Source organism: Stegastes partitus, unplaced genomic scaffold (genome assembly GCF_000690725.1).
Source record: "Stegastes partitus isolate 25-593 unplaced genomic scaffold, Stegastes_partitus-1.0.2 Scaffold354, whole genome shotgun sequence".
Taxonomy (NCBI): Eukaryota; Metazoa; Chordata; class Actinopteri; family Pomacentridae; genus Stegastes; species Stegastes partitus.
In genome coordinates, this window is record NW_007578085.1 from 264,339 (window position 1) to 286,954 (window position 22,616).

Below are 22,616 nucleotides of genomic sequence, written 5' to 3' on the forward strand. Positions count from 1 at the left end.
CATGTCTTAAAAGTGGCGACTGAGCGGAGCTGGTGGGTACATGGAGAGCAGAGGAGCCACAACATCCTCAATCGTGGATTAAACACAGGTCTATAAACCAAAAGGGAAGAAGGAGGGAGGGCTGGATAGAGCTGCTGCTGCTTTTCTTTTCATAATTAATGGTTTTGTAAATGGAGCTTTGTCAGTTACTGAATTAAAAAGGTGCGAGCGACAGTGCCTCTATAGCAGTTTGTGCCTCTTGTGCATTACCATTACATTCAAGTTACAGAGCAAAGCATGTGATGCTTTCATGCTAGCAGCTCTGTGATGCTCAGTGATGAAGCCAAACCATTTTTATAGGGATGTCTAGACTGAGACCATGACTCACAAAGAAGCAGATGTCTTATTAATTCTGCATAGCAAATCACTGTCAACCACAGAGCTAATTATTTTGGTCATTTACTTTTATAATTTCCTTATGCAGACATGACTACCATGTAGAGATACATCATGATGACTCATAATATACTAAAAGTTTTTTTGTAACTCGAAGGAGTTGTTTCAGTTCTGCTTTATTTAAAACAAAGGTTATCACGTAAATTACACTAAGGATTAAGATCAGAATGATAACGCTGATGTTTAGCAGGTAGGATGTTCACCATAAGTTAGCATGCTTACTTTGGCTAATTAGCGCTAAACACAAAGTAAAGCTGAACTTGATGGCAATAAAATTAGCAACACAGGTATATGGTAATAAAGCAATATACGTCTTTCTGATTAAACTCCTCCTTCACAGCAAGAGTTGTTGAGATATTTTAACAAAGAACTAAAATCCACCCACTGTGGATCATGAAAACTTTGTGCCAAGTAGATATTTTATAGGATAGGCGAAATCTCTGACCTATTGGTGGCGCTAAAGGAAAGGTCAGGATTCTTTTTCTGGGGTCTAAGAGCATCTCCAGATTGTCATGGCAATCCATCCAGCAAGTGTATTTCTGAAGAGTCTCTGAACCAACTTGATCAAACAATATTCCACCTGCTCCAAGATAAAAGAAAAATAACCTCTTTTTTTTCAACTGTATTTGATGATGTAGGCAGTGGTTATGTATGAAATATAGCTTTTTGTTCTTTAGGAAAAACTGGATTCAAAATCTTACTTTTCATGCAGTGGACAGAAGATAATTTTAGGATGGATTCTGGAGGTACTTTCAGAAAAGTGATTTGTTGGGCGTTCTACTTTTAGCAAAAATTGTGTGAGCAGATCTGTGACTTGAATGGAACGGTAATAAACGAGGCACAAGCGGCGCTACTAATCCTACATCCTGAATATTTAGAGAAACTGTCTGCTAGAAAAAATACTAACCAGATGAATATGTGACTTATTGCATTTGACCCAAAGACAACTGGAGATTGATTACATTTCTTGTCTTTTCAGAAGCAAAGTTTTCAAAGGATGAAAAAACAAAAATCAACACGAAATACAATCTGAAATTGATCAAGCTTCCCGCATGATTGGCTCCCACACACGACTGCCCGTCTTATATTACTAAAGGGCAACAACTGATTTAGCATCAACCGAGCCCAGCATGAGCGCACAGTAACTGGATTGAGTGGAGGGAACCTGGAAAATGTCAGGAGGAAAATTACACGTATTTGCTGAGCAAATATAACAAACGCAAAGTAAAGGCTCTGTACTCATTGACATCGCACCTCAAATAATATTAAAAGAGAAGGAGGCAATATAACAGATTGTAATTCAAATCCATAAAATAAAAAAAGAAAAAAACAAACAAAAAAGAAGACAAGTAATAATAAAACATGCATCCAAGTTATCAGTGAGAAAAAAAGCTCTCAGAGCAGTTTTTGCTTGTTTCACTCTTATTGTTCTGAACTGAGGAAGAAAACAAAGTGCTGATTAAACCGGTGCCTGCAGAGGGGAGTCGCCCACCTCAACTCTTCCTCTGTGGCATTAGTTTGGGAGAAAAAGGCAAAACAGGCCTCAGAGTTCAGTCTTCAGTGCCCAGGACCTGCCACACAATGAGGTGGCTGCGCTCAGCTTTAGCCAGGAAGGGCTGCAGTTTCATGGGGGGCCCGTCTGCCTCCTCGGCCTCGCCATCCTCATCACCTGCAAACACACACACACACAGACATCATGTTCTCCTCTACACCTGCTGCACTGATTAATGTTCTGACTGCATCCGTGTCAGGTAGCTGACTCACCCATTCTAAAGTCAATGTAGCCTTCTCCTCCGCTCATCACCAGCATGGACTTGTTTCCTTCCTGAGTTGTGGCATCTGTCGCCTTGTCACCTGCTGCCTCTCCTCCGCAGGATGCAGATGGAACTGCATGACCTGAAAGCACAGACACATAAACTGTAAATAACACCAAAGCACTCCAGATTGTGTCTGCTCATGCAATGATTTTACAATTAGGACATTCAGACCTTGTTAGTTATCAGTTTACTGTATTTTAATGAGCTCTCAGCTTTCTGACTCACTTTTTATTCAGCTGCTTTCAATATGAAAATTAGAAAGCCATTAGCACAAAGTATACTACATTTTACATAGCCGGGCTGCACAATATGATGTTTTAGCATCGACTACTGTGATGTACGGTAAAGTCATATCACAGGAAGTGTACTGTGAAGAAAGGCAAACTAACTCTAACACACCATGGCACAACTGTTTTTGTTGCTTGATACAAAAAAAAAACTCCCATGGTTCTCTTTTTTCACAAGTAAACTTCTATAAAAGTCTGTCTAAAAGGAGGCTCTAGGATTCACTCCTTTCTTCATTTAAAAGACACCAAGTCTGTTGACATGCAGGCTCTACATGTGCACAGCAAAATGACTGAGGAACAAGAGAGACACTCTGAAAAGCAAGACTTGGTTTCAAAAACAGAAATGCAGCATCAACTGCAGCATTACACAATTATTGGAATATTACTCACTGTAATGAGTTTGGTGTCTCACGATTAAATGCACATGACTGACTGACATGATAATGATGTTAAAATGCTCCACTCAAAGAAAACAGTCCACATAGATAGAAGGCTAATCTGACATTAGAACATCATCATTTTTTACTCTTTTTTTAAACAAATTTCTGGATAAATCAACTTAAAACTCCTGTCATCTAAGCTTGGCAATAATGTCTTCAACAGAGGACTTTTAGTCTCAAGAGTAAAGTTTCATTCCTGTGTGAGGCCAAATGGCAAGTTTGACTTTAGCCTTAACCATTTCTAGCACATTTAAAGGTCCCTTATACCGCTCATGTCTCATGGGAGGAGCTGCATGAGGAGGACTGTATTTTCAGATTCGAGGGTTTCTTTTGCCTTTTCCAGTTTTCTACTTACCTGGAACAGCTGTGAAGAACTTGACAGCATCCCGGTGACCATGGAAACAGAGCTGAGCGTGAGCCATGGAGCAGTAGGGAACGAACGTCCCGGCTGTCACTTTGTCACCGCTGTCGTCCCCGTAGACACGAACTACTCCTCCGGGATGGTTACCTCCTGTCTTGGTCGCCTTGTTGGCTGCTTATGGAGCAGTGGAAGTGTATGAGAGAGACACCTCAAATACTCAGTCTGTTAAACACACCCTCAAAACAATGTTGATGATGCAGTTAAATTACAAATCGGTCTTACTAAAGGATTCTATTCTGAGTGTATATGATTGTTAAATTAGAGTTTGCCTTTAAAAACAATCCATCTGAACTGAACTGAAACCACACTACTTCAGCACTGTTAGCTAAATTATGAATAAAGAAGCTGTATAGATGCTGAGGCTCACCTACAGTTTTCCTCCAAAGGTTAAAAACACATTACAGAAGAAGCTGTAGTTCTTGAACTTACTCTCTGTCAGAGGGATGGAGATGATGACTCCGTTACCAGTCCCGATCCACAGACGACTGCATGACACCATGAGAGCTGTGATCCTCACAAAGGAGAAGCCCAGTTTGCCCGTACCTGGAGGACAGCATGTAAAACCACATCTGAGCTGATGAACAACACAAGTCTGTCAAACCCTGAAGAGGAATTTCAAAATAGACTTCTTCTGGGTAGAGAACAGATAATTGTGGTTGCACTTGTCAACAGTGAACTGACCGAGCATCTTGCTGACGTAGGGCTCGATGTCGACGTCCTGGAGGTGCTGGTAGGTGTGAGCGTGGAACAGCCTCAGAGTGGAGTCCAGTCTGATGGACACCCAGATACCGTCACCATCCCAGGCCAGCTGACGTACCTGACTGTCCTTACGAGGGTGGGCATCGAATGATTTCTGCACAGAACAGAGACACAATCAGTTTAGGAAAAGCAGAGAAAAGATTTGTAACTTTATGCAGCTCAATGAAAACATAACCAACTACTATCAATACATGACTAGGGATTAAATCTTATTGTACCTCTATCTTCATGGCTTTGGGCTGCACCACATAGATCTTGTTCCTGTAGCCACACCACACCTTGTCATGCACTACAGTCATGCAGCGGACAGAGTGGTGAGGCCTACCCAAGTCCAACAGATGGTAGTTGGTCAGGTCCCACTGTCCATCTTAAACAAAACAGTAAAGATACTGAGTGAACAGACAGATTGATGAATCCCACATCACTCTGTACTGTGTATACATTGTAAAGAAGGAACTGGTAAAGTCTGGGTCCTCTCACCTACTCCTCTGTGGAAAATGGCTAATGTGCCATCAGAAAGACCGACCAGAACTCGCCCTTTTACATGTCTGTGGGAGAAAATGAGCGAGAATCAAAAAATGAGCAAATGAGAGTAAAGTGAAGACCAACGGCTGCAGTTTGTTGAATGAACTTACACTATGCCGAGCACAGAGTCCTTCAGCTTTATAGAATGGAGACACTTCTTCCACTGAGCCACGGAGGAGTGGACGTACACACTGGAGTCACAGCAGGGGTACGGAATTAGCTAACAGCAGATTTCTGGTAATCCGGTTATATGCAGAAGTGTGCTAGGTGGAATAAACAATAAAACTCACCATCCGTTCTGCGCTCCCAGCCACATAGTGGGCAGAACACTGCTCATTTTCTGAGCCTCTTCTCTCATCAGGTCCTGCTCCTCTGCATTGGGGTTTGAACTCACACCATCTTTCAACAGATCACTCTCCCTGCTCATCAGAAACAACATAAATATCAGAGTTTGTGTGTCTTCGCATGTGCCAACTGTGAGGAGGCTGAACAATTAAAGCCAATTCATGCTTTCTCTATGTCCACAAGGGTCTGCACTGACTCCTTTGTGGACGCCCATGTGCAGCCCAAAATTTGCGCATGCACTGACTGTGCACTGCGAGCATGGCAGCTGTGACTATGGCAGAAAAACAAATGGAGCTCAAAACAGCACAACAAGGAGTTGTAATTTAAGAAATGGCAGCTGGGCTTTGTAAAATTGTAAATTTTTCTCATCAGTGGTGCCCAAACACACTTCTAAATTCTTTCGAAATCCCGTGCTATGTCCACTCATTGTGATTCTGACAGAAAGGCAATTAACTCTGGCAGAAAGCTATACGATAGCACTCAGCGCACCTCAGGAATAATCACACTGGCCTGGTGATACAGACCAGTCTGTAACCAGATGCTACATCCTGTAAAAAGTGCAAAGTCACAGCCTTTGAGAAACATCCGCAGGAGCTCATGTGTTTTTCTGTGTACAATGTGTGCAATGTCTGTTTGACCTGTACCTTATAGCATGTGTATGTATGTATGTATGTATGTATGTGTGTGTGTGTGTGTGTGTGTGTGTGTGTGTATATATATAATTTATTTATTGTAGCATGATTACATGCATGTATGTGTGGAAAGCCTGCATCAGTCAGCACAAAGGGATGCAGAAACCGCAAATTGGGCACACAGTGACACATACAATAGTTTCCATTTGCTGCTTTAGATCCAATAAAGTGGACTGTGTGGTGTCTGTACTGGTGCTATAGGCTGTGTTATGCATAGCTGTTATAAACAGTCGAAGAAGCTGGGAGCAAAACCAGACGTTATTGAGTATTAAATTCAATTCAGCTCAATTCAGTTTTATTTAAATAGCGCCAAATCACACCATATGTCATCTCCTTGCACTTCACATAGTAAGGTAAAAACCTTACGAATTTTAAACAGCAGCCCAATCCAAAGTTGCCTTTGAATTCCCTGTGAGCAAGCAGTTGGTGACGGTGGGAAGGAACAGGGAGGAAATTAAAAACCTCCGACAGAACCAGGCTCAGGGAAGGCTGTCTCGACCAGTTGGGGTGAGAGTGGAGGTAAGTGTGGAGTGTGCATTGGGCTGTACTCATAAAAATGCCACAAATAGTTGAATAATAAATGAACGGCTAGAAAGCTAAAAAAAAAAAGAGGAGGACAATGTCCGGCTCCTCTCTTACGTCTGCACAGCTGAGTAATCATGATTTGAAGTGAAGTACAAGCTATCTGACATCTAACATGCAGTTTAGACAAACCATGAATCCAGCTTTAGAGTAAATGTACTTAGTTATTCTCCACAACTGACCTGCAGTTTATACTCTCATTCTTTTCAGAGGTCCCATGCCTGACGTGACACAGATTTTTTTCAAGGGGAAAACACTCATAACTAATAAGTAATGTAGAAACAGAATCTGACTTGAAGGTTTAATGCACTGAAATAATGATTTACCAACAGTAAATGGTTTAACAGTGAATTGATCTTGTCTTATTGTTGTACTAATAAAACAGACCCTTTTTTTAAAGACAGACTGAAAGATAGCATCATTGTGTTGGGTAATGGGCCTCCTGATGTTACCTCTGAGAATAGTTGGCTGGCGTCTCTGCTGTCTGCTGGGCTCCTAGTGGATCAGTGAACACATGTTCGGTGTAGACTCCTCTCAGGCTTTCTCGTTGGTCTGCGAATCCTGCACTGGTCTCTGTTGCTTCTGTGGCTTCCTCTGCCGGTTTGGATTCTGTAAAGAAGACGATTGCTCAGTCAACAAATCACACATATATAGTTTTATTATATTTTTGTGTATGAGATCTATAGCATTATGCATTAAAATCAGAAGCTGATTATTAGTGACTCAGGCTCTTACCAGTTTCTCCGTCTTTTCCAGGATGGTCTGCTGTCTGAGGAACAGCTGTCGCTCCTTCAGCTTCACAGCCCACCACAGTGATGCCTCCAAGCACGCTGTCGCCACCTGCTGAGCTGCTATTGGCTGCTGAAGAGTTGCCATCTCCCACTGGTCCTGCATCAGAGTTTGGAGATACTTCTTCTCCAGCTGGGTAGTCAGTTTCTCTCGCACCTGCATCAAATTATTAGAAAAGTCACACTGTGCCTCATAATTGATGTGACTCCTCTGAGTGCCAACTGACTGCAAAACAAGTTATTTGCATATAAATGCCAGTCACATAATATTCCCTCTGTGTGATGCACATAAATCCATCCACTGACCCGGTACGCTAGCGATGCAGAGCACGTGGGAGTTACAAACAAAGAAGCTCTCCAGGATGTTTCCGGGCTGATTGGCGTCAATGACAACAGCTTTAGTGGTGGATTGTGTGCTGGTGCAAATCCACACCAGTGACGACATCTCATCCTGATGCCGCAGCTCCTTCTGCTGGTCCTGCAAGGACATTAACAGAGGATTTGAATTACTTATTTATTATTTATGTTGCTATTCATATCACTATGCATGCCTTCTGAATGAGCTGACAAAGATGCGTGTATACCTTGAGTTCTTGATCCAGTTTATCCAGGCTGCTCTGAGATCCGATCTTCTTTTTGGGGCTCTCTGGTCCTGGCACGTCGCTGTAAAACACACTGGCTCCCACTATTGAACCTCCGTCTCTGGTTTTACCTCCAGAGAGGTTCACACCGGCAGCACACCACAGCTGAAGGACAGACAAAAATTACAGCAGTCAGATATAACAAATGGGATGCTAATATCGTATCCAGATCAAAATACATCAGAAGTTTGCCAAAGATTTGTAACACAGTTGAAACACGTTTACGGTACCATATTTCGATGTAATGCATTTGGTAGAATTAGAGTGACATACTAATTTTCAGGTATATCTGGCCAACACTGAGCTGCCAGAGTTACAGTCAAAATGTAACCCATATAGGTCAAAAGACTAGCAATTTGAAAATCCAGGGTTTTTCCTGCATAGAGGAATTTTTTGAAGCTAAGGTTTAGCCAGCCTCAAAGGGAAATCACCAGCACCAAAATGATGAAAATGGAGAATTCTTTTTTTTTAACCACTTATGTTAATTGGGGTTTCATGTACTCAGCATTATAGATTTTATGGTATATCAAATGTTCAGAAATAACAGATTTCTGTCAAAGAAGGTAACAGATCTAAGTTCCATTACTGTATGCAGATTGCTTATTGTACTGCGTAGTTCCCCTGAACCCCCCAAAAGGCCCATTCTGAGCCAAGGAAAAACCTTAAAATATCTTTATTTCATGATGAGAATTAAATCTGTAAAGCTGGAGGACACACCTTCATAGAAGCATCCTTTTCATCCAATGGTCTGAGGAAGACAGGAACAGGTAGATTCTTCACCTTATTCTCTGGTTGACCACCATTAACCTGGAAAGTCAGAAACACACAGCACGGCTGCATCAAAGCTTATTTCTGCTGAAGCCTACACCACAGAGCAGTTTGACAACAAATACAACAACACCGTCAGTGCAGTTGCAAAGATTGTGGTGGTCATCTTCTTACTTTGAATTTCTTCGGCAAGCTCCAGCCGTATGCCTGCACCCTGCCGTCCTCCTTCTGGACGTGGGCTTTGACCTGCTGGTACTGAGCCCTCTTCTGTTCTCGCCTGGACACCACATTATCAGATGCCACTCTGTGGAACAAAACAGCAGCTTGTTGACAAAGATGTCTTTTTCCTCCCAAAACTGAGTGGATCCGTCTTCAACACTGAAAAAGTCCAAATTGCATTTTGCTGTCAACAACATTGTAAACATTCCTACAAGTCAAATCAGTTAAACACAAGCTCCCATTTGCCAAAAAGCTTGAGTGTAGAGCTGAAACCATTAGTTGATTATTCAATGTTTTCATGTCTTGAATCATTATTTTAGCAAAAATCCACTGGTACCAACCTCCTAAATGTGAAAATATGATGTGCTTTTTTCACATTTTTGAGTATTTTTTAGCAAAAAACTAAAATATTTATATTAATGCTTCTAAAACTGTTACAACCCAGTCAGGCAGCAAACGTGGGTGTCTGTATCATCATTTTCATAATTTCTCTGGTTTTACCGTTTCTGAAAATCTTGTCCCTGGAAGGAGTTTTTTTTTCATAGACCTGAAACTGAGGTTGCTTGAGAACAAAAGGTCAAAATGCACAGAACTGTCCGCCTGTGATGAAGGCCTTTATCAATAATAAAGATAATATTTAGTTGCAGTCCATCTTGAAATGAAAAATGAAAAATGTCAAACTGAAACTCAACTCTACATAGGTGGGCTGTTCTTGGTATTTGAGTCAATCCACCAACAGCAATCATAGCAAACACAGGTCACAGTATCTCTGCGGTTTCATGTAAATTTCCCCTGGCTGACTTACTCCTCATTGAGGAAGTCGAAGGCTTTGCTCTTGTCACTGGGCAGCTGCTGCAGGGTGCTGCTCTTCTTCTTGACGGTGGGCTGAATCTGAGAGGTGGGAGCGTTGTACTTGACGTTCACTGGCGCCTCCGCCGGCGGCTTCTTGGCTGCTCCACCCGACGAGCTAAACAAACGGCTGAAACTGGAGGTGTAAGGGCAGGGAAGTGGGAAGAAACAAGGGAGAGGAAAGAAAGCACACAGACAAACGTATAGAGGGGTGGACAAAAGCAGTAGCTCCAGCAGCAGAGGTAGGACTCCACATTTAAGGGTAAAAAGGTTCTTTTCCCCATGCCAACACGCCATGCCAGCTGCATACGGGTGGCGGCGACACTGACACACATATTCCCAGTAAGCTGTCAAGACCCAATGAATCCGTTTCCCAACCAGTAAAGCATCAGAGCAGCTGTCCACTCAGAATGCCAGAAAGCAGGGGGTGCAGGGTTAATACTGTACACCAACTCGGACGTTAGTCAACAACACAGAGCAGAACAGGCCTGACCAGAAAACACCTCTCCATAACTCTACAGTCAGCACATCATTATACATGAATGTTTCTAATGAATGCTTTATAGCAGATAATACATGTCTGTAACATTAAAATAAGAAATAAGTTTATCTTAATAGGTTTTGCTTTAGCTAACACACTCCACCCATTTTACTGCCTTCCCTCCCATCTCCATAGCAACCCTCCCAACACACCTCCTGCACACAGACATCACAACATCAGGCAGAATATAGAGGGACACACAAAAAACAGGGCAGAGATGATAGATTTATCAGATTATATGTCCCATATGGACACCTGCCCCAAATAAGGACGATCTTCAAACCAAACCAAAGTCATTCCTTATGAAACTTAACAAAGGAGAGCCTGGATGAATAGGAAAACAAATAATGTTCCAACATCAGTAGTTTCTGCAAAGCTTGATGTTTACAACTTTCACTAGTAAGGAACTAAAGACTGCTGTGACAGAGATCAGAGGCTTCCTCACTGGCTCTCCTCTGTTAAGAGTTTGTTATCCGGATGATAACATCAAAAGTCAGTCAAGATTTACCTACATCCTGGAGAAAACAACCACAACATGGAATACAAAAGAAACACAAAACACATAAATAGCACAGTAATGACGAGGTATTTGGCATCTAGGACTTCAAGTAAAATGAAAAGAGGAGCTTACAACTGCCAGAGACTGGATTTCTTCTTCTCTGGAAGAGCTGGGTTCTCCTTTGATGCCCTGAAATAAGAGAATGTCTCTTTGAATCAGTGCTTTCCATTTTAAGACAGCTCCTTCTGATTTTTTAGTCTACCTTTAATTTTCCCTTGGTGTACGTATATTGATGCTTGCTTGTCTCCAGAATAACACAGATACATGTTGCTGTTGCTGCTGTCTTACCGGATCATCTCTGTCCATCTGACAGCCTCCTGCAGCTCCATCAGCCTCTCCTTATACTGGTTCCTCTCCATCAGGACTCTGGCCATCTCCACCCTGGTGAAGCGCTTCCTCTGGGCTGTAGGTACATCACTCTGCAGCCATGACACAAGTATGAGACCAGTGAGCTGCTATTCAACACATTCTATTAAGGTTTACATGAAGAAGGCATGTCCTTGTGTAGAAATCTTGTCAAACATCTCAAGAATCTACTGAATATTGCTCCTAATATTATATGATATGGCACAAGGAGACACAACCAGCATGAAGGACTCACATCATCTTCATTGTCATTCTTGACCTTGTGTTTGGTATCCTCCAGTTCTGCTCGAACTCTGCAATAAGTACAAAACCAAGTCTTGTGCAGCAATGTCTGTACAGTGTATGTCAAGATGCAATTTACAGGCTGGTGTGAAGCTATGTTTGTATATTGTGTTTTGAAACCAACTCACTTCTTGAGTTCTTCTTCCAATTCTTTGTTCTTCTCCTCTAGTTTGGTCCTGGCCTGAGTGACAGCATCCAGCTCTCCTCGGAGAACCTCCTTCTCACATGACAGTTCGTCTACGCGTGCTATCAGGTCATTCTTCACCACATTCAAAGCATTTCTAAAAAAACAAACATAGAAACATACATTATGATGTGCTATCGTTATCAGACACAAGGTGGCAGCACTGTCATGTTTCTTCATAACAGAACAAGGTGGATATTTTTGTGTTCATGTATTTCGAAATTATGAGATAATTTTAGCTCATTCTTAATATTAATCATCCCAGCAACAGGGAAAAGAACAGAAAAAGCAGCACTTCTAGGAAATCTGTAGATGGAACCTCAATCAGAAACACTGCTTTAGTGTTGGTTCATATTAAACTGCCTATGCTAATTAACTGTGGCAACCAAACCCACAAAACAGAGTCTGACATTACTGTTAGTTTTTTAAAAATGTTTGTCTCTTTACCAACACAAAAGCAAAAAGATATGTTTTCAGTAGTTATAATGAATACGAACTTGGTCTCCAGCAGCTGGGTGTTCTCATGGATAAGATGTTCAACTTCCCGACCCATACCTGAAAGAGAATGTAAACTTATTATCTGATCTCATGTGAGAGAAAACTGCATAAATATAATTAAACAAAACAATATTGTAATTACATGATTATGAATTTCCATGTCTATCCTCTACGCTGGCATAACACTATCAGTCTTACCTAGAAAGTTGTAGTCTGAGGGTCATGCAAAGGGTGATCAGAGAGAGATTATAAGACTCTGGTGTTACGAGTTAAATGGTCTAACTTGAACATTTCTAGTCTATAACACTGTATCACTGCCCTTCAAGTACCACTATTCTAATGTACTCTGGACATCCATTAAAAAAAAACAACAACAAAAAAAAAAAACAGAGGGGATTGAAAATATACAATCAGGGTCACAAACAGCAAGGAACTACCTAGAAGACCTGGGAGGGATTTACTGATACACACCAGAAAACTCATCTGTAAAGACGATTAAGTCCGACAGCCAAAGAGGAGACAGTTCGGAGAATACGAGACAACAATAAAATCGTTTGTGAAAGCAAAGATGGTGGACACATAATAAGTCAGAGGTGAGTGAGGCTTCTTACCCAGCAGGTCTGCTCCTTCGTCCACGTCTCCTATGAGGTCGTTTCCTGCAGACGACAACTCCTCAAACAGAGATTCAGTGTTACGGTCGAACGCTAGATTCTCTATGCCGCCTTTAGCTGGTGTGCTGGATGGACGAGTGAGGCACAGGGAGGAAGCGTAAGACAAGCGAGAGACAGAGAGAGAAAGGGATGTTTATCATGATGAGAAAAACATCATGTAATATTGTGATCATAATATATATTTAACGATTTGAACACTTTCACGTACATTGATGCCAAGTGGAATCTAAGGTTGGCAATTATAATGCCAAATAAATAAATTAAGAGGAAATTGTAGCAGGTTGTGATGTTTGTTGTCAGGAAGTCCAATGAAAGATTTTTAAAAAATGAACAATTTCTCCTACCAACAAGTGAAGGGTTTATTTGCAAAAGCAGTTATCTCTACTATCAGTTGAACTGGTGTTTGGTTGTTTTAACAAGATACCGCAAATGTTTTAACTTTTCCTAAATGTTGCTTCTTATTGTGCAGTAAATGATAATCAATCAAATTAATGCTGTTTCATTCATTTAAGGTGGCTTTTATCATCTTCTGAAAAATACATGTTGAAGTATTTCTCCCTCCTCCGGGCCTTTGGGGTACATTTTATTAAAAAACTATCAAATACATTTGTGTCACACTGCTTCACTAGTTGACATGTTCCTTTAACACCATGTAAACACACTAGTTTATTCTGAGTCAATTCAACATTCAAAATTTTGTTGACAATCTTCACCGCAGTGCAAGTATGGATTAATGTGCAGCTAAAAACAGGCCCCAACAAATGCACTATTCATCCTGTTTGAATTCCCGTTGCTAAAAGCTGCAGTGCCCAGCAGCTTTAGGAAGTTACCAGACTCTTAGACAGTAAAACAACAGCTTTTGTGGTTGGGATAGTTCAGTCTTAATCCTAGAAATAGTAACTGATAAATGTCACTACAAGGATTTTTAAGTAGCTGTTGTGGAGCTTTTAGATGCATTATACAAGCCTCTTTGGCATCATCTTACCATATTTACTAAGTGTTTATATATTTACAGGTTTCTAATTTTATTTTGGGTGTCTATTAGAATGTTTTTACATGCTTTAATGGTGAAAAAACAACCAAAAAAGTCATACTGGACAATGCTGCAGCACCTTGTCTCACCCGCTGTCTGAAACGCTCCCTCCTGTCTCTTTAACGGCCCTCTCCCTAATAGCTCGGTTTGCTCCGACTGGTCAGCTAGCCAGACGAAAGTGAGGCAACACTAACCTCAGATCTATGCGTGTCGGAATGCAGCTCTAGCAGAAGCGGCTCTAGTGAGGAAACAATGGTGGATAATGGCAGGTGCTCATTCTTTGTTTGAGTGTGTCAAACCAGCTGCTGGGCAGTCATGATGTAAATGTGTGACATAGTGATGTAGATAAGGAACTGTGAAAAGTCAAGACCTTGAACAAGGAGTTTAAAGAATGCAAGGAGCAGCGCTTTCTGTGGGAGAGGAACTCTCTTTGGTGTGAACTTTTTACATGCAAAAACGTTATTTATAACCAAGTAAAGGTGAGTGAAATACACTGAAAAATAACATCATGAGGAACCAGTTACCTGGGGACTGAGTGCCTCAGACAGGACCGAGAAATCAGCAGGTACATGGAATAATGAGCATTTGGTTCAAGTCTTCTTTTGGTATTTGTTGACACTATGAAAACTCCTGAATATACTATTTTATTTTGTGACCATCTATTTTGATAATAAATTAATAATATAAGTAATTTTTTAAGCTCAAATGTCAACAATTCCATTTTCGTAGTTTCTAAAATGTTATACTTTCTATGCAGCTGTCTTTGCCATAATAAATACACAAAAATGAACATTTTGGGGTTTTTGGGCTGTTTTTGCACAAACTATTTGACAACATCTTCATGAGCTGTTGAAAGTATTTTTTCTGCCGTCACGGTTTACAGCTTATATGATAAATCAAAAATCTAATTTGCAGATTTTAAGGAGGTCTTTACCTTGTTCCTCTGCAGCCAGCGAGGTCCATGTCCAGTTCAGGAGTGGACTCTATGATCGCCTGCACCTCTGACTTCTCCAGGTTGTCTGTTCCATCTAGAACAACCAGCACACATTTAGTTTTGGCTTTTGTAAAACTGGAACATTCTATGATTCAAATTATATGGTGTCAACACTTAAAACTCAAACCCATGTTAGTTGACATTTAAATTTTAGTGTTTATACAACAGACACCGTGCTGAAACTTTGGTACTGACCGTCACTTTGGAGAGGTGTGGTAGCCAACTCCTGACCGTCTTGTCCAAGCTGCCCCTGCCCCTGCTGTCCTCCCTGCACTGCTGCAATGTTCTTACTGCTCTCAGGCTTTCCACTGTTCCGGTCCAGGTTCTTGTTGAGCCCGTCCTGCTCATGTGCAGGTATGTCCACGGACTCCATGGCAACATCAGTAGACAGCGATGTGGCAGAGGCAGACCCTCCTCCGAGACTGGACGTTGCACTCATGCCAGTGGACCCTCCATCATGAGGAGACAGTGGTGTGGAGGACTGGGAATTACCGCTGTGTGTAGACGTGGGCGTGTTTGATTTAGAGGTACCACCCTGAGAGGACATGGAAGCGTTGGATTTGGACCCTCCATCTTGTAGAGACGCAGGAGTTCCACTTTTAGAGACACTTCCCTGGTTGGTTGGTGTGCTGGACTTCGGGCTTCCACGGTTGAAATGAGACAATTCATCCTTAAGGCGGAGGGAGAGGAGGTGGAGGAGGAAGAAGAGAGAGTCAGGAGATACAGAAGAAAGCAAAAGACAAAACAGCCATCATCAGATAGTCAACTTCAATTTATATATATACATTTGTTAACTTTACTGGTGTGTGACTTCACTCATTTTCAGCTGTAAACTAGGTTACATGCAGCTCACTGTTGTGCAAACCAAACACAAACAAATAGCTAACTTCCATCAAGCCAAGGTTATTAAAAAACTACTCACACCGTTAACAGAACAAACTCAAAACACAAGAAAATCGAGCCTCTATTTTTAAATGCACTTTCCCATGTAACTCAACCCCAGAGCAATACACCACAAACCAAAATAGAACGTGCAAACTGGGGCCGGATTCCCAAAGTGACAAAAACTGGTTATCCACCTATATTTGGTCTTACCACTGACCAGTCAGTGGAAAATCATTCCTACTGGATCCCAGCAGGAACCAAAGTATAAGCGTTTACATGCTACAAGTAAAAAAAAGCGGTGAAATTCAAAAGCTGATTTTTTTCAGTCATCAGTATGCTTACAACTGCAATTATGTCAGTAGAGAAAAAGTTGTTTTTCTCAATGTGATTAGTCTCTGAGGAAAAGAAAGCAAAATGAAACGAACCAAAAAATTATAGTACACTGAAAATAATCGCTTACTATAGTTGCAAAACAACTGTGTGAAGTTGAATTTCATAACAATCAAGTATTTAAACTCTTCCATTAGTGAGATGACAAGTGCAAAAGAACGGTACACTTGCTGTCAACTTGTAGTAAAAAACAAAGGACAAAAACCGTCCACAAGTAGGTAGTTAGTTAGCTCTGTAAATTAGTAGTGCAATACTTTTTAGACAAATAGATCTTCTTCCCTCAGAACTATGCAGGTTTAGATCTAAATAACAGATCACAATTGGTCTTTTGTTGGCAGCCTCCACACACACAACTAATTTCTTAACACATAATGTAAATTATTATAAACAGGAACAAAGGAGCAGATAAATATTTTCCATGAGGATGATCTGGGACTTAAGGCAGAAAAAGGTAGCTCTTCTTGAGCTATATTATGAGCAGTGGTAGATTTTATCATCATTTCTGACGCCTGAGTGCTTCAGTTTGTGGCTGTCTGGGACTTAAACACTGCAGGGAGAGAACTGCTCTGCCTGCCATGCAGCTGCCATGGAACAGGAGAAGTATCTTGGAGATGTTATGCTTCTTAACATTTCAGTTCAGAGTGTTGATGTTCTGACAGTAAAATCAAATATTTCTTAGTAAAAAGTAGCATAAGGTGCTCTAATGTCGCATTTACCGTTGTTGAAACTCAAGTGGTTTTATCTGCATGGGTAGGCTGCCCACAGACAGAGAGCTGCTGAATGTTAGGGGCACCAGTGAGGCCCATGTCTCTGCTGTACTTCACTTTGAACTGTCTTTGTGATTATACTGCATCTTTCTCCTTACTTTATAGTACTTTTTGCTCCCACAATCATCAAATCCCTACACAGGATTCTACACCAAGTTCTACCGATGCTATTTGTAGTTATCTGGCTCTGTTAAATCTGAGTAAACCCAGAGATAACAGAGCCAGATGAAAACCTGCCTCTTGCCTCAGGATCATTGTGGAGCAGGCCCTATAAGACTGTCGTTTCACAGTCCTCCATTTTGTTCATCAACGAGTTAAACGTTGTTATGAATGTGACTAAACTCTTGTCATGTTCATATGATTCCAGATTACATATTTAACACTTCACTATGAAAAGCTATGAGCCACTGACACATCCTACCCCGCAAAAACATGTTCTGTTGCTAAAAATATGAACATGACAGGCGAGCATCATGCATATGAGGTATTGCCTGAATGTTAGCATGATCTAATACAGTCACCCATACAGCAAATACTGCACCACAACCATGACAGAACACACAGCAAAGAACTAGGTTAGTGTGGTGGATGCCACGGCTGTTTGTGCATGAGAAAGAGGTCTACCTGGTCTTGATCTGCCTCCTGATGGAGAATATTCTCTTGTGAACTCTCACTTTTCATTCTGATTGGGGAAAACATTTCCTCCAACTAAGGGATATTAAAGATGGTGCTCGTTAATTTTCATACACGTCATACAACAGAAAATAACATTACACCACTCAACGAGGCTTAAATTTTTAAAAAACTGAATAATTAAGTTGGCATTTTTTTACAGAGGAGAAAAGGAAATTGTTATATCTCATTTGTCCAAGAAAATCAAACAAAAGGGTTGGAAAAGCCTGAACTCTGTGAGTTAACTCAGTAGTTAGCACTATTTCTGGAGAAGGTGACCTGCTTGGCAAAGGCTCTTTGTTTAAGTGAATGAACACTGAAGTGGCATTTACAGTACCAATCTACTACTCTAAGGTTTCATCAGCGCTAAGCTGTCCATAGCGGCATCCTCATTTTCCAGGCCTGCATTGTTTTGATCTGATCGTAGCAGCCGCCTCATGTCCTATAAATAGCACAGTGCTGATGGAAAACAATCAATCAGGACAACAACAAAGCACTCACACAGATCCCTCTGTCACCTTGAAAACACACATTTTAATAACACAGAGGACACTGTAAAGCTTTCACAGACACTGAATGAGCTCATCTTAGAGGATGAACCTTCTTCCATGTCTCCGTTTTCTCAAATGCGTTCCCTGTTCCCTCCCTGAACCCACCTATTCTCCTCTCCCTGCACTGATGGGAGTATTTCCTTTCACACTGCTTGCCTGCATGCTGGCGTCATTCTATTGTTGCTATAGTAGCACTGAGCGGCCAACTGGGGGAAAACGTTGCTCTTCTGCCAGCAGTGGCTCTTCTCTAACCCTCCAAAAAGCCTTCTCACACACACACACACCTCTCTGAACATGGTGAGAGGGAAGAAGGATTATAAACCATAAATCTTCTGAAAATGTCAAGTCAGAGGACAAAACACTAAGGCCCTGCTGTGTAGCTACAGTGCAAACAGGAGTGTATGTGTCACTGTGCAGAGGTAAAACAAAAAAAAGATGCACTATGAGATCTCTATTGCACTTTAGAACTGTGTGAGGTTCCCAAAGCCAGGTGAAGAATTATCAAACACCTTGGATGTTAGTGGCAAAACAATCCAGTTCCAATAATCTGAGTGATAATTTAGATGACCAAAAGTCAACCTACCTCTACACTCTTGCAACATCCATTTGACCCAGTACTAGTGTAATAACCACATATGAATACTTATTAGATGCTCATTAATATTCATGATGGACCCTTGCTTGCAGCATGGTTTCCAACAGCAACAATGTGAAGACACTGTGTCCTTTCCACCCTCCCTTGAGGTTAAAGGCAGGCCCCCGAATGGTACGACTTCCCCTGCTGGCTTCAAGCCACCACATCACACACACAAACACACACACACAAGCTCACAAGCTGCTAAAAATTCTAGACACACTGAACAATCCTTTCTCTCAGAATAGAAATGTACTCTTTTTTTGGTGATTGCTGGCACTGGGTGTTAGCATTTAGTTTCCACAACCTCTTTTAAGTGAACTGGGGATGATGTCACCAGTCTGATCCGTGGGAAGCTCAGTAACTTTACACTTGATATGAAGAGAAGTCTTTCGTTTGAATTAATCAAGACTACAAAGTAGCACCTGTGTGCGTCATACCTTGAGGCTGGTGTTGGAGCGTGGATGGCTGAGGTTATTGAATCTCCATGGTTCAGATGGGTCCACAGGTTCCCTCCGGACATCAGGGGTCACACCATCAGTCCCAGGAAGTTGGAATATGCCCATGGAAATGGGACGCTCCTTCCTGGAGACAGAAAGAAACAAAGGGAGGGATGACTCAAAAGCAAAAAGAACAATTTTGAAAGAAAGAGTCTGGGAGATTGGCCCATTGGTCAGGTGACTCTTATGTAACTAGGATGTACGAGTGAGTGTCGACAGTCACACTGGTGGCTCTCTGAGGTTCTCCTTAGGCACAGCAGTGCTTTGAGCTAAAATGCTGATGTCAGTGAGCTACCAAGCTCACGAGGAAAATGCAGATTTTTAGCAGACATACTGTTGACCATTTTCACCACCTTTGATTTGTATGTTAGCATTATAATTACACAAAACAGCTGAGGCTAATGGCAACGTAAATAATTTTGCGGGTTGTTGGTCAACAACCAAAGCACTAATCAAAATTTGACCTGATGATGACTAGTAAAGGAAAGGCTAAGTTATCACTGAAGGGGGCGCCCGTATAGCTCACCTGGTTGAGCGGGTGACCCATGAGCTACAGTCCCCAACGCAGCGGTTGTGAGTTTGAATCCCGCTTATGACCCTTCGCTGCAGGTCTCTCCCTCACTCTTCTCCCCCCTTTCCTGTCTCTCTATACTGCTCTAAATAAAGGCAAAAGTTATCACTGAAGTTGTAAAGTTTATCCTGGATGTGCGGTTATGGCAATCTACTACGTACTACTACGGGGGGGCTCCATGCACATTTGTCCCAAATTTTGAAGCAGTCCATTTAATAGTTGCTGTGATATTTCAGTTTGGCTGATATTACCAGCAACTATTGCTGTATTGTTATAATAAGGAGAAGAATTTCTCTGGCAGCAAAAGAAGGCCTTCAGTGAAGAAAGCAGTACCACCCACAATGGGGTGCAAGAACATGTGATTTATAGTGTGCAATAAGAAGTGCAGTGTATAGGATACTATATAAACGCTGTTGGACATGTGTTCTTTAGTTGAAATGTTTTTTCTTTCTTCTCCATGACGTGAGGAGGTTCCTATAGAGACTGTGACACTGGATAAAATGGGCTACACTGTGGAATGATAAAGTTTTGTTCAATAGCTACAGTAATTCACTAAGCCTGAGGTCACTCGCACAACAAATCATACATGAATTTGCTTTTGATAAATTAAATGGGCATTAATTTGTCCATTCTCCAGTTCAGTAGAAGCAGATCAGCATAATGTAATCAGTTAGACAAAACAAAACAAACAGACTGAATGGACACTTGACAAAGAGGTGTTGTAGCAAAGACTCGCTTGGCACTGAAGTGGTAGGAGGAGAAAAAAAGCTCATAAACTCCATTACCTCCCACCTATTAGTTCAGGCAACAACACACATCCATTTGTAACAGTCTCTATGATGGACATGTATTTTGTGGTGTGCTATGAGAAGGAGGTCAGCTGACGGGCTTCACACAGAGGCTGGGACACACCAGCAGGAACAAATCTGTTTCATCATCTTTAGCCCGGATGATAAACCTCAACCAGCTCACGCTTCCATGGCAGTGATCACAAACTTTCTCCAAGCACTGAGAAACCAATAATTTCTAGGAGCACATTGTAATAAACACACTGCACCCTCCACTGCATCAGAGCAAACACACATCGGCAGCTTTTCTCACTCCAGCAACCAGGTATGAAAAAAAGCACTGTACAGGGTGAGTGGAACAATGGCTGCCATGGGGAATACAGCAGCCAGCAAGCACCGATGAAAAGCAGCAGCCCAAAAACAATGAACACACCACCATATTGAGAGGAAAAGGTCACATGCTGGCCACGGATGGTGACCAGCGCTGCCTTTTGTCTTTTGTACTGAGTAGTGAGGGAGGGCAAAAAGAAAAAAAAAAAAAATCACATTTACCAGCAGCAGTTGTACTCTGAAAAGATGTTTACTAACTTATAAGAATAATTAGAAAACAGCCATAAACTCTGGTGAAATTAAAATATCTTGGGTGATGTACCCTGACGATGTGCCACTTGTACCTCTCTCTTGACCTACTTTTAGTATGCAGTCTCATGCTGTCTGACTGTAACACACCCACATGGCAGCAACACGGCGACTGCATGGCTACAAACTGGCTGTGGCTACAGAGATTGAAGCAAGAAGAACAAATTACAATATGTCAGTTTTATACACCTACAAACTAACACAACACACATAATATAGGCTGTACCTGCTGGGTCTGGGTAAGGAGGGTAAGGAAGGCAGGGCAGGTAAACCTCCGGTAGAGACAGAGTAGTGAACCAGCAGCAGCACTGACAGAGAGACCAGTACAGCAGAGTTGATGACCACTGCTCCACCTACAAAGCCAAAAACAAACAGCAGCATACACCCGGGGCTCATGGCCCCCCCAGATCATGGCCCAGTGCCTCACAGGGGAGCAGGAGGTTGGCGGCACAGTCGATGAAAGCAGGGTGGTAGGGGTCAACGAAGAACCAAATTCACTCTGCTGTTTTGGTTGGACTACTGTAGGTACATCTACAGCAGAGGTCACAGATGTGGTATCCTTCTTGCTGAGAGTCAACAGTGAGTGTGGAGCTGTGAGCTCTGCACACTGCAGTTCAATGCTGAGGCAGACGGAGTGGGAGCAGGTCAAAGGCAGAATACCATGTCAGCAGCAGTCACAACAACAGTAATCCCGGTGGCTTCAGTAGCAGTGATTGATTAAAGCAGAGCAGCGGCAGCGGTGCACACAGCAGAGCAGTAGATCATCCACAGAGAGCAGCGAGAGGCTGGTGGCGCGGCGGCAGCAGCAGCAGCAGCAGCTCTGCTCCACTGTACTCGTCTGGCAGGTGTTTTTCTTCCTCCTCACTCTTCCTATGCTCTGCCGAGATGCGACACGGCTGCCGCTGTGCAGTCTAGAACGCTCTGACACTCTCCCTCTCTCACTGTGATAGCACCCAGCACCCCTCCCTCTCTGCCTCTCTCTCTCCATCTCCCTCTCTCTTTTGGATGCTGAGGCAGCTCGTTCCATATGCCTCTCCTCAGACTGCAGCTTATTGGCTGGAAAATGGGGAGACTGATTAAAATGTGTGTGAGAGCGTGTGTGTGTGTGTGAGGGAGGGAGGTTGGCAGACTGTCGGCATTAACTCAAGGCATGGTGAGAGGCCAAACGAGAACAGGGGGCTGCTGGAATGCACAGACATGGTCCAGTGTACATTAAAACACGAAACAACTAACTTCTAAACACTGTTTATACCTCTTGGACTTCATGTGCTACTGTTTCACAGCACAAAATCAAAAAGGATGCATAGAGTATGTTTTGACACAAAGTGAAAACAACTTTCTACAAACTAAAGTACAGGCACATATGATATGAAAAAGTATACACCTGTTTCCTCTCTGGTGTTGCCATATCACAGCCAAGTTGCATACGAAGCTGAGATCTGGAAGCTCTAAGAGCTGTTGGATAAGTGGTTGTTGCAATCATGACATTTTAATTGACTATTAATTGTTATACAATCAACTGT

The 22,616-nt window shown here is 42.1% G+C and overlaps 1 protein-coding gene across 7 annotated transcripts in view; it reads right to left on the reverse strand.

Annotated features, from left to right (window-relative positions):
• Positions 1-1,815: 1,815 nt before the first annotated feature.
• spag9b (sperm associated antigen 9b) overlaps positions 1,816-22,616 on the reverse strand; it is a 41,753-nt gene continuing 20,952 nt past the window's right edge. The window contains exons 5-32 of one of the 7 annotated variants that reach the window (XM_008284305.1): positions 19,036-19,180; positions 17,363-17,446; positions 14,892-15,366; positions 14,637-14,730; positions 12,610-12,734; positions 11,998-12,055; positions 11,445-11,597; positions 11,270-11,327; positions 10,957-11,087; positions 10,741-10,797; positions 10,622-10,624; positions 9,525-9,704; positions 8,675-8,804; positions 8,450-8,539; positions 7,676-7,837; positions 7,398-7,569; positions 7,039-7,248; positions 6,756-6,912; positions 6,486-6,524; positions 4,975-5,103; positions 4,795-4,875; positions 4,640-4,707; positions 4,378-4,526; positions 4,082-4,253; positions 3,830-3,943; positions 3,335-3,514; positions 2,200-2,331; positions 1,816-2,104 (exon numbers count right to left, since the gene is read on the reverse strand). In XM_008284305.1, coding sequence (XP_008282527.1) covers positions 1,986-2,104; positions 2,200-2,331; positions 3,335-3,514; positions 3,830-3,943; positions 4,082-4,253; positions 4,378-4,526; positions 4,640-4,707; positions 4,795-4,875; positions 4,975-5,103; positions 6,486-6,524; positions 6,756-6,912; positions 7,039-7,248; positions 7,398-7,569; positions 7,676-7,837; positions 8,450-8,539; positions 8,675-8,804; positions 9,525-9,704; positions 10,622-10,624; positions 10,741-10,797; positions 10,957-11,087; positions 11,270-11,327; positions 11,445-11,597; positions 11,998-12,055; positions 12,610-12,734; positions 14,637-14,730; positions 14,892-15,366; positions 17,363-17,446; positions 19,036-19,180 — 3,667 coding nt within the window. In that variant the 3' untranslated portion in view covers positions 1,816-1,985. The remainder of the gene's footprint in view (positions 2,105-2,199; positions 2,332-3,334; positions 3,515-3,829; positions 3,944-4,081; positions 4,254-4,377; positions 4,527-4,639; positions 4,708-4,794; positions 4,876-4,974; positions 5,104-6,485; positions 6,525-6,755; positions 6,913-7,038; positions 7,249-7,397; positions 7,570-7,675; positions 7,838-8,449; positions 8,540-8,674; positions 8,805-9,524; positions 9,705-10,621; positions 10,625-10,740; positions 10,798-10,956; positions 11,088-11,269; positions 11,328-11,444; positions 11,598-11,997; positions 12,056-12,609; positions 12,735-14,636; positions 14,731-14,891; positions 15,367-17,362; positions 17,447-19,035; positions 19,181-22,616) is intronic. The other 6 variants (XM_008284306.1, XM_008284309.1, XM_008284307.1 and 3 more) reach the window with 6 other exon arrangements.